General features: G+C 43.3%; 1 protein-coding gene across 1 annotated transcript; it reads left to right on the top strand.

Annotated features, from left to right (window-relative positions):
* The first annotated feature begins 209 nt into the window (after positions 1-209).
* On the top strand, positions 210-11,738 carry rorca (RAR-related orphan receptor C a). The gene is made up of 10 exons (XM_061077882.1): positions 210-588; positions 6,278-6,363; positions 6,470-6,611; positions 6,763-7,203; positions 7,347-7,468; positions 7,750-7,882; positions 9,006-9,113; positions 9,266-9,376; positions 9,979-10,091; positions 10,213-11,738. Exons 1-10 carry the CDS (start codon positions 582-584, stop codon positions 10,372-10,374), a joined length of 1,425 nt encoding a protein of 474 aa, XP_060933865.1. The 5' UTR covers positions 210-581; the 3' UTR covers positions 10,375-11,738.
* Positions 11,739-12,410: the final 672 nt, after the last annotated feature.

Raw genomic sequence — 12,410 nt, 5'->3', positions numbered from 1 at the left:
ACCTGGAACAACCCGGCGCTCAGGGGGAAGATAGCGGGTCTGCTCGGGAACGAAAGTGTTGTCACTGAATAGTTCCCACGCTGCGGGACGCTCGCTCCTGACACACTGCCACACTTTCCCACGCACGCGCACGGAGACGGTGGTGCGCGCCCCCGCTCCCTGGGCACGCGGCGGGCGGACCGGATCATGTGTAGTCCACGCGTTGCAGAGCAGGAGGGAGCACAGCTGCGTCCGGTTCCTCTGATCAGAGTCCTCACCACCGCTCTCCTCTGAGGCTGCGTCCGGTTCCTCTGATCAGTGTCCTCACCACCGCTCTCCTCTGAGGCTGCGTCCGGTTCCTCTGATCAGAGTCCTCACCACCGCTCTCCTCTGAGGCTGCGCGGACCCACCGACCACAACACACCGCTGCTGTCACTTCACCTGCACTACTTTACCTCCCAGCTGACCGGAGGAGTGAAGAGAAGCTCTGAAGACACATGTGAGGATTTGCTGTTGTGACAGTTCTCTGCTGCCGCCCCGGGGTTCTTCTTCTCCTCCACCTGCACTTGCATGAGTCCGAAACTCGGGTAGTGACCGTCGACATGAGAGGTGAGTCCGTGCACATCGACACACTTTCACTCCGGACTCGTGTGTTGTTATTTGTGTGATGACGACACTGTGAAAACTGCGTACGTTCTAACTGCGCAGCTACTAAACTCAGCGCAGTTCTGTGACACACAAACATGGAGCGTGGAACTTGTTGTTGAATCTACCGAACAGTGTTCCAGCTAACAGATGCATTTGACGTGTGCTGCGGTTGTTTAGGTGTAAAGTGTTTTGTGGTAAACGTGTTTGACTGGGACAGGAGGAATGTGTCGCAGCTGCGGTCACTTTACTCCGCCGGTGACTCTTCTTATGTAAGAGAACCAGGGAGCGGAGGGATTCGCAGGCTGTCAAACCGCACGAAAGTCCGTCGGCAGGGACTTTTCTAACCTTGGACAAATAGTCCTCTCGGTTGCATTTTAACGCTGTTTTCTTCTTGTTTGTTTATTCCACTTTTATTTTCAGTACTTTTGTGTGACCCCCATCATCACATGTACAGTGTTGCACCACTTGCAATGGTATTGTTTAGTTATTATTTGTTGCATATGGTGTTTTTGCAGCGTTGGAAAGCACTGACACTTCCGTTTGGTGTTGTCACTGTTCATCTGCCTACGTGTTTATGTTTGCACCATGAGCAGTATGGCGACCAGCGTGTTGGGGGTGGAGGGAAGAGAGATAGGAGGTGCTCCATTGACCTAATTCTGTCATTGAGGATTCTCTCTCTCTCTCTCTCTCTCTCTCTCTCTCTCTCTCTCTCTCTCTCTCTCTCTCTCTCTCTCTCTCTGGGTGTGTGTGTGTGTATGACTGTTTAGACCATGTTGATAACTTCAGTCAGTTGTTACAGGGAGATTGTTCCTCTTTAAGATAGTGTTGACATTATGAGCTGCACTGTAAACAAACTGATTTCAATTCAACTTCCAGGATGCATGCTACGACAAAATCCTGTTATATATCCCTTGTCTTGTGGTGTTGTTATGTGAAAGCCATGCACCGCTGTGCCGAGCAGGATATGTGCACAGCAAGCCCACATATAAGCATAAAGCACAGCAGGGTTCAGTTTAGCTCAGTTTCCTCTGTCGGCTAGAGTTACTTACATCAACCAGAGTGTTTGTCGCTCCGCTGAAGCATGGTTTTTAAATCAGATTTAGTAAAAACTACCACATAATCTGCAAGGCTTGGCCAGTCTTTAACTGAATTCACAGTATAAGGGGGGAAATGTAAAAAAGGTTCGGCTGTGTAGGACACAAGCACCAAAAAGATTATTCCCGCATCATCTTTCCACCTGATGGATAACAATTAACTATGCCGTCGAGCTTGTTTATCTCTGAGGTATTTTTGTAAACAATTGCACAAACGGGTTCAGCAGGCATGAAGTAACACAATCAAATGAGGGAACTTCAATGGAGCACTCTTAGTTTTATTCCTTAGAGGCCTGCATTGCGTGCGGACTTGAAGCAGTGTGTTGGAGCTCAGTTAGCCCAGGATCAAAGTCACAGTAGCAGTAAAGAGGAAAGGGCCGATCTCTGCTCCCCCAGGACCCCGCTGGGCTGAGCTCAGACTCAAAGCCACTATCTGTTGAGTGTGCCGCCACGGGGAAGTTCACAGCGAGCCATAGTATGTGTCAAGGTGCCCTTTCTCTCTGACAACTGCGTGCTAAGATTCCACTCCTCTTATCTGAAGCTTTAACTCTTCCCTCAGCTTCCTTGTTAGTGTGCAAGCACAATGTCAAAATGTTGTTTGGTCATATCTATTTTTGCAAGTATGTCTAAAGATAAGTGAGATTCTTTGTCAAAGCATCGGTGATTGCTCCAGCATGGCCTTAAATCAGTTTCTGCGGTTTGCACGAAGAAAATCACATACTGAGAACTGAATTCCTCAGTCTGGTTGTTCATATGTTGCAGAGGCCTGCTGGGCTTTCGCCTCGGAGCTGCACGATCAGCGTGATAGAGCAAATGCACCTAATCTTTTCTGATCAATGGGGAGGGATTACACACGTAAATATTAATTATGGGTACATTGGGAAAAGTGTGTAGAAAAGTTAACTTGACAGATGAGATGATGAAGAGTTTCCGCAATGTAGTTTTAGATACTTGTTTTTCAACACTGGTATGTTCCATAATCACAAAGAGAACTAAGAGAGGGAAAGATGTAAAAAGGAAAAAGGAAAAAAGAGATAATTATCTTCATGTGGTTGGATTTACCTGTATACTGCCACCGTCCTATAAAGGATGTGACTTCTTCAAGTCTGTGATACACACAGTCTGTGATACACACAGACTTGAAAAATATATTAAATCCCAAGGAAGGAGAAAACATCTTGTGTGTTAAATAAATTTGCCCAAATTTCTATCATATTTTCTGTAAAATTGTTTTGTCATGTCTGCCACTTTGCACATAATTTACACACTGTGACATTTAAAATAATCTCATTTAATTTACTGCACTTAAAAGGCAGAGCAGCCTGGTTACAGTTAAGAGCAAGGTGTTAAGAGTGGTGCATGATAGAGGCCTCTGTGTACACCAATACCTCTCATTCCACTACTATTGCATCTGCTGAGTAATTACCTAAACCTGCATTGCATTTTTAAATAGTTCAGTGTTAGTGTCAGGCCGTATTATAACATCTGTGTTCCCTAGGTAGATCAGGGAGTGGAGGTGAGGGGTAGAAGAAGCATTACTCTCCAGTTCAGATTTGTAGAAAACAGCTGGTAATTGAGGCCCTGTGCATTGGGAGACATGTGGAAAGAGAAAATTACAGACTTTCACTATGACTGTGAATATAAAGAATGACTGCCAACTCTACTAAATGTTATATCATGTTGCACAATATACCATATGTCATCCCCCCCCATACCCCAGAACCCCAGATATGTAGGCTAAGTATACAGTATGTCAGGTAAATATAAAGAGCAAGGTAAATAGGACCTTTGACTCTGTTTGATTAGCTGGGATGAGAGAGCAAAGTCTTCATGCCTGAGGGTTTACAGCACTTATGAAGAAAAGTGCTGACACCAGTAGGTCAATAGCAACCTATCATGTAAATAAATGTTTTGCTCCTAAAAATGTGATCGCATGTATTTATCCACACTTCGGCATAGCTGCAACATAATACAACTCATGTAAAGCTACAGAGTTTCTGTTTATTATATATTCAGGGTTATTGCTTAAGCTGCACTTGCACAGCGGCTATTGTTCAGTATTCACTTTCTCTAAAGCGGCCTTGGGTACCTTGAATGGCACTATATAAATCCAAGTTGTTGTTGTTGTTGTCGTTATTATTATTATCATCATCAGTTGTGTCATTTACATTTTTTTTCCTAAAATGTAGGGTTTTTTGTGTGAAAACATAACATCTACATTATATGCTTCTTTTACTGTAACCAAGAATTGAAAAAAGGTAGTAAATTCTCTAAATATACTCTGACCATGAGGGAGCTGTTGCTCAGACTCGTTTTCCAGCTTAACAACCGAACAATGAACGGTCACAGCTGACAGTAGCAGTGTAATAGCTGATGTCTCTTCACTGTGATTTACACAAAAAACACTTCAATGCTGGGACATGTGCAGCACTTATTTGCTAATAGACCAGAAAGGCAGAAGAATCTCTGGGTTGCCAACTGCAGCTGAGTAAAAATAGATTTATGGTCTGGCGCTAACACAGCTGAAATTTCACTCAAATACTTTACATGCTGCAACAAGTTGAGAGCTACTATTAGCAACGACCAGCTCCACCTGCTGCAGCTTACTGTACGAGATGTTTTTGTAAATACTACCAGATGTTGTGCAAGGTGTAACATCTCCAGTGGCATAGTTTGATCCTGCCAGTTTCAACTAGTCATCCATCTTACGGTAATCAAACCTTACATTGTTTTCCTTTCAAACCAAAAAGAGGCCTTCGCCCTCCGCCCTGTGTCTGAGTCACACTTGGTTCCACCTTTAAAAACCTGCAAGAAACCAATTTGTGATCCTTGTGAGGTGCCTCCCCCTTTCGCTGAATGGGAAACTGTGTCAGTGGAACAGCTCCTGCTCTCTGGGCCTTGACTGTGCCGCTCAGCTGACTGGCAGGTGAGGCAGCAAGCCATGGACAAAGCTGCTCGCTCAGCAGCCAATGGGATCGCGGCAGGGCAAGGGAGGGCCGTCATACCGTTGCTAGGGCAACCACCTTTGAATGAGTGTGTTCATGGAATGCAGCCAGACAGCAGTTATATAACAGGCTGAAGGGCGGGGGGGAAAGGCTGAGGCTCTGGAGGGGGAGCGATAAAGGGAGCAATGGAGAAAGGGATTTTTTTTTCCATTGCCCTTTATTTATTTATATCCCTGAGTTGCGTTTCATTGACCAGCAGGAATTCTAGCCAAGCGAGACGTTCAAATATGTCACAAGCGCTGCACAGACGGTCTTTGACGAGGCATAATGTAGACAGATTTTTCCCCCGTCATGATTTTCAGGGTAATGTGGGCCAATAACCTTTTTTGTTTTGCCTCGGCGTGTGACGCACATGTATCCCCACGCACAGTGACTCATGTGATTGGTTGGTTGTGAGTAGTTTATAAAAGAGCCTTTAGAAAACAGCAATTTTCAGGAGAGCTGTGAAGGCCGGTTAATGCCTTTGCTGCGATTTACAAGTTCCCTAATACCCTGTGTGATCCAACAAAAGTGGTTTAAGGATTGTTGGGCACATCCTGAAGCCCGAGCCAAATCAAAATCTTGCACACAGTTGACAGGGTGGGCTGCAGTTTTTTTAGTGGTTTAGGTTTGCAGGGCGCCAAAGGTCCAGCAAGGCAGGGCATCTTTGTTAACCTGCAAACGTTTTGTTCATCCTGGAGGAGGAGTGGCAGAGTGAGAGAGAGCCACGAAACTTTATAACCCTGGGCCTCAGCTAATGCAATTGACCTGCTATTCTGGGCTTGAGGAGGCCCAGCTACTTAGATAAACAACATAATGAAAAGAACATGGTGTTCCAGGGTAGGAAGGCTCAGGCTTCAACAATGAACACAAGGAATATAATGTATACCTTCGACTCCTTTATGTTATTGACACTTTTACTCATAATACTACGTAACCTTATAGGCAAGACAAGCAAATGTTGAATTTTTCTGTAACTGGCAATAAAAAGTGCCTCTTAATCACAATGGACAATATGCAAAATATATTTACTTGTCAAATATTTGTGGGCTTGGTTGTCTGTTCCTCTTGCTGGATATTTATTGCATAACAATGGCCAAATATTAGTTCTCCACACATGCTGTATATCATTCATTGCATGGCAGCGACAAGTGGTTATTATTATCATTAATGAACATGCAGGTTTTCTCCAATCCATCCATTCTTTAAGTGTTTCATTTGATCAACAGTCCAAAATTCAGAAATATTGAACCCTATATACTACTCCACTGGAGAAGCTGGAAAAGAAATGTGTTTGGATGTTTGAAAAATTAGTCAAAGGAATGTTTCATTTTTCACTATAATTGCATGAGATTTTGGTTGATGGACTTATTGGAGTTTACTAATATTTTCAGGTCTAGACCAATGTGCCAAGTGAAAGAAATATTACTTTCATTATAGAGTGACAGCAATTAGTGCTTATGTTCTTTCAATGCAAGTTGAGCTATTTATGTTTTGAGGTATCAATTTATCGATATCTTTTCAAATCTATTTAATATTTCACTGATTTGTTTCCCTCATCTTTCTCTACAGCTCAAATAGAGGTCATTCCCTGCAAAATCTGTGGGGACAAATCATCAGGGATTCACTATGGTGTCATCACCTGTGAAGGCTGCAAGGTGAGTTATCAAAACCATCTCCATAATCTGCATAGAGTTGCAATAAAAACTGGTCTGCCAGATTCTTCTGTCTATGATCTACAACCTGGGATCTCTTTTTCTGCAGGGTTTCTTCCGACGTAGCCAGCAGAACAATGCTATGTACTCCTGCTCACGTCAGAGAAACTGTCTCGTTGACCGGACCAACCGTAACCGCTGTCAGCACTGCAGGTTGCAGAAGTGTCTTGCTCTGGGCATGAGCCGTGATGGTGAGTTCAGCCGCTCGATCCATATTTAATTAACTAAGAGTTTCCACCAGACCTGTTTTGCTTTTCACAATGAATGAGTTATGTAATCCTCGTTCGACTGCCACCACACCTTCTTAAATGTTAAATTTCTGTCTTCACACTCTCATCGCAGCTGTGAAGTTTGGTCGAATGTCCAAAAAACAGCGTGACAGCCTGTATGCAGAGGTCCAGAAGCACCAGCAGTCCCAGGAGTGTGCGGGCCTCGCCGCCCGCGAGGACAATGGCGACATGGCCGACCTCACCTGCCCCTACAGAAGAGGCTCAAGCACTGCGCTCAGTGATCTGGACGACATCACCACGCTGCAAGGAGACCTACTTTTCGACATGCCGCTGACCCCGAGGGACGCAGGTGGTGACTACTGTAACCTGGACATGCTGGGTGGCAGCGCAGGCAGCAGTTCATCCTCTCAGAGTTCACCAGAACAGACCAACTTTGACTTTGTAGACGGCAACCTCGGCATCAAGCATGAGTACCAGCTGTTGCACGACTCTGGACTCTTCTCACACGCTATCCTCAACCCACTGCCGGGGGGCTGCTACCTGCTTGAAATTGGTCAGTAAAAAATCTTGACCCATTAAATCAATAACAATAAGGGTGAAAAGAAACAAATATGCAAACTGCAGCAATTAAAGTTTGTTATATGTCATAGAAGAAGTTAAGTAGTGATCTTATGACAAATATTTCCCCCTGTTCAGAGCGTATAACTCAGAGTGTGGTCAAGTCCCATATCGAGACAAGCCAGTACAGCACAGAGGAGCTGAAGAGAATGGCGTGGACCTTGTATAACCCAGAAGAGACACGCTCATATCAGACCAAGGTATGTGGAACATGTTATTATCCACTTGCAAGAGTCTGACAGCTGAACCTCCTACAGACAAATATCAATTTTTTTTTCAAGTACCAGAACGAGTAAAATGAATTGTGAACTGTAGGTCAAGATATTTTTAGCAGAAAGCAGATCATTAAACACAAACAGACATCCATTGATGTCTAAATATGGATGGAGTTAATAAACAACCATGGATTACAACTTGTCTGATGCCCCTCGGATGTTGCAGTTCTCATAAAGTACTCCCTTTCTCTCACTTTCTCTTTCAGTCAGCTGAGGTGATGTGGCAACAATGTGCCATTCACATCACCAACGCAATCCAGTACGTCGTGGAGTTTGCGAAGCGCATCTCTGGCTTCATGGACCTGTGTCAGAACGATCAGATTATCCTCCTCAAAGCAGGTCAGAGCATGACACCAGTGTACACAATCCCCTCGGGCTAAAATCTGTTTTGGTTTTTGTGTTTAGCCAAATAACAGTCAGGGGCTGTTTCTACAAGAGACGAGCCTCCAGCGAGACAAGCTAGCCTGCTGTGTGCATGTTTATTAGTTTGCAAACTTTAAGCTGTGACTAAGAGCGCTGTTGTCATATGAAAAGTATATAACCCTCAGGTGGTAGCTGACTTCACACACTTTAAACATCACATGCATTCAGAGTGACTTGTTCTGTTTCTGAAGAGTCTCTGGCCTTGTTTTAATCACACAACATTTATGGTTAACATTAAGTAAAGTGCGGTACTTTTCTTCCTTATTTTTACGAAGATGAAAGACGTACGCAGCATACACCCAAAGGATTTCTTCACTTGATTAGACGGCTTCAATCACAATTGTCTTAAGGCGAGAAAAGTCTCCACACCCATATGTAATTTGTCAAACCTTACAAACACCTGAAGGGTGGAGGAAGATAGTAGCTTTGATTATGGGTCGACAGTAGCAATCAACACAGGAACACGTTCCTGCGATGATGAACACACATTAACATGTCAGGATTGGCAATTAAAAAGTCTGTACATGCACGAACATCTTCTATGCCAGGTATGAACCAGTGGCTTAATGACAGTTGGCAATGCGTTGCTTGGTTACATCAATTACATCCATTGTTCTACAGGTGACAATTCACTTGTCATTACAGGTTTCGCTCTAAATTATCTCGACAATTATCTTGTCAATGAAGAATGTTTCACTGGTAGAACAAATGTCAGTGGAACCGTCTGTATTATATAAATCGTTACTGTCACTTCACTGTTTCTTGTGAATTATATAAATATTCTTCTAGCTATAATATAAAGTTGATTATCGTTAGACATTCAAAGTGACATTATATCTTACTATTTAATCACATTTATCCAGAGTGAACTTAAACTTAACAAAACCTTCAGTCAGTTATTTAATATACCTTGTGTTTTTTGCAAACATTTAAAAGTGCGTAGGCTGTTTGTATTTAAGCCTCAGGCCAGACTATTTCATTGTGAATATCCCTTTTAAGCTTTTTTCTTAATGTATCTTTCTTTCTTGTGTGTCAACAGGCTGCATGGATGTTCTTCTGATCCGCATGTGCCGGGCCTACAACCCCATCAATAACACATTGCTCTTCGATGGAAAGTTTGCTACTCCTCAGTTTTTCAAAGCTCTCGGTGAGTCAACTCTATCTTTCTCTCATGGGTAAAAGTGGACACATGATTAAAAAATATAAACAGTAGATTCTGGGTTAACGTTTATCCCCGTTTAATCTGTATCAGAATCGCCACACTCATTCCTGTCTCGATGATCTTGTTTGTCTTCCTAGGCTGTGATGACCTCGTGAACGCAGTGTTTGACTTTGCCAAAAGCCTGAGCCGCATTCAAATGTCCGAGGAGGACATGGCTCTCTTCAGTGCTGCTGTGCTGCTCTCACCAGGTATATCTCCCACTAAATAGATTCATCTTTACCTGCGAAATTCACATATGAAGTTCTATAATGATATTGCAAAGGGTTACATTCCCTTTTCACACTTAAACTAAATTGATGGTAATGTACCTGCGGAGGCAATTATACTTCAAACATTTACTGTAATAAAAGGTCACACCACTTATATTTTGCATATTGCCCGGGTAGCACTCACAACATACTTCAATCAGCGATGCAGTGCCACCATGCTTCTGAATGTTAGAGCTTCAATAACGGCAATTCATTTTGATTACTGCAGACCCCAGTCAAGTCAAACTCCACAGTCGGAGTTATGTAACATGTCTACATAATGTGACACAGGTCTGAATACTCCACTACTCAATTTGACTATTGCTTATTCTGAGTCTTACCTTTTTTTGAGTTAAAATAATCAGAAAATGCTGTTAACATAGCAGCTTCTCATTCAGACTATTGTAAACATAGTCACTCTGTTTCTCTATGTTTGTATCCTGCTCCCAGATATTGGTAGATTATAAACCTTACCAGATGTGGTTTCAGACTGATGACATAACAACACTAATGACTTCATCTCGTCCTTATTTTCCCTCCAGACCGACCCTGGCTCACAGATGTCCAGAAAATACAGAAGTTGCAGGACAAAGTCTACGTGGCTCTGCAGCGCTGTCTACAAAAAGAGGGGGCATCAGAAGAGAAACTAGCGAAGGTATGAGAGGACCGCTGTACCACTGTGTCACTTGGCTGAAAATAATCGTCTTGATGGTTTTGTTTACGCACTGTGTCATGCAATTAATTGGCGGTTTTTACTTCTCTTCTGTCCAATCTAGATGGTGTCCAGGCTCCCCATAATGAAGTCCATTTGTAACCTCCACATCGACAAACTGCAGTTTTTCCGCCTGGTGCACCCGGAGACAGCATACACGTTTCCTCCTCTGTACAGGGAGGTGTTTGGCAGTGAAATCACCTTCCCAGACTCCACGGAGGGTTAGAGCTGTTCAGCTTTGTAGCTTGATTCAAATATAAACACTGAGGTTTAGGGAGAGGGGAGATTAAAAAAATGTGGCAACCAGCTGAGGCAAAATCTAACCAGCAGCTCAATGACAATCCTGCACGCTACACTTGAGGACACGCTCCTCTCACCTCTTAACTCCCGACCTTGTGGAGTAGCTTACACTGCCCGGCAAGCCAGTCCCTTCAGTTTCGACGCACAACTACAGGAACGGCTGCTGGCCACTCAGTGCATGTTACCTCTTTTTTTTTTTTAGGGAGTTAAAGGAAATGATTAAATAGTAGCCTATAATTTGTATTCTCAAAACTATTTTTCTATGAGGAGACCTTAAACCTCTCGTCGAGTTTAATTTCTTTGTAATATAAATTTGACTTCTATCGTTCTCACAGTTCTAGTAAGCTATTTTTGAATGTACCCCCTTTCCCTTTTACCGCTCAGCACAGCCCTAGGCTTGATGTAGAATGTACATACTTAAAATCCTCACCCTCTTTGTGGAGGTTTTGCAGTAACAATGCTTGTTTCAGTTGTCAGTCTCGTAACAGTTTATCACTTCATTCAATATTCTTTCGGTAGTGCCCATATTTTTGCAGTTTTGTAACGTCTGAACAAACTGTTTAAAGGGACCATGATCAAACTCACAGGCTGATAGGTTTTTAAACTGGGTGAATCGCGGGCAAACCTCCGGTGTCTGCCGCCATGCACCTACAAACGCTTGCACACAGAGCGCAAAACAGAGCACTTATGCTGATCTTTGTTGGTATTTCTACGAGCACACCCTTCAGACACTGATGTGAGCTCTTTATTTTTTTAATGCAATCAGTGACCTCAGTCCTTAAACCTTTTCCCTTTGCAAATGCCACTTAGAGAGCAAGAGAAAAGCAGAGGTATTGTGAAAGTATTTTCCGATGTTCCTGTTTTTATATATATATAAACACTAATATAATCATGTAAGGTAAGAGCAGGGGGGATTTCTCACAGAGCGAAGAGGAGGTGCTGGGCAGCCAACCGCTGTGGGGCTGTGAGCATCTGGAGTTGTTGCTGCTCAGGCCCCTCCGCACAGGCCAAAATACCTCTCAACACCAGCAGGGTAAAATAAGTAATGGGGGGGGGGTTGGTTGGTTGTTGAAATGTGCCGGTTTTATTTACCTACACGGTTAAAAAAGGGGCAAAGAATAGAGAGTGGGCAGTTGGGTGTTATTTTTAGCTCCTTGGATGAGAGTTAGAGGGGATTTACTGTCTGTCTCACTCTCAACTCTCACTGCTGCTGGGACGGGCAGATTGTGCTGCTGCAGGCGGCCGAGATGTTCTGATTGGAGAAATAAATCCTCTATTCCTTATTCCCCACTCCCCGACTACCTCACCTTCTTCAAACACTACACAGCACAGGAAAGGGTTGACAGAGCCATCAGCTACCCCCGAGTTAGTATCTCTGAATTCGTACTAGAGAGCTTCTTTAAAAATGTACAATTAGTGGTGAGTTTTGAAGGCCAGTGAATACTAAATGATCCTAAAATATGTCATTTTGCTTTTGAAAACTGGACAGAAGACAAAATCAGACTAAAACACTGGATCTTTTTACACTGAGTGGTTTTCTTTCATGTGAGAGGAGTTCAAATCTTTATATCCAGGAAACGCGTAGATACAGGAGTGAAATCCGTGGAGATGCATGAGGGTGTGTACAGATGAAACGTCTGGGGGACAAACTATGTTTCTGTAAAACTACGTCGTACTGCCAGTATACTAAAGACACTCTGAAAAAAGAATAGATCTATTCTCAGAAAACACTGCTGTTAAGACAATCACCATGACCGACGTTGGAAGTCTAGCTTTATTTAATATTTCTGCGAGGTTTTCTTTGACAGTGCTTTTCACCACTCATCAAGTTATCTCACACAGCATGAAGGGGTATTCACCTTTGTTTTTTTTCTGGGTACATAAGACAGTGGCATGTTGGGATTGTGCAATAATCTCTTTCCCATTGTTCTAAGTGTGATGGGGCGTTGTTTCTATGTATGA

Source organism: Limanda limanda, chromosome 9 (genome assembly GCF_963576545.1).
Source record: "Limanda limanda chromosome 9, fLimLim1.1, whole genome shotgun sequence".
In the NCBI taxonomy this organism is placed as follows: domain Eukaryota; kingdom Metazoa; phylum Chordata; class Actinopteri; order Pleuronectiformes; family Pleuronectidae; genus Limanda; species Limanda limanda.
This window is presented reverse-complemented; position numbering and strand designations above follow the sequence as displayed.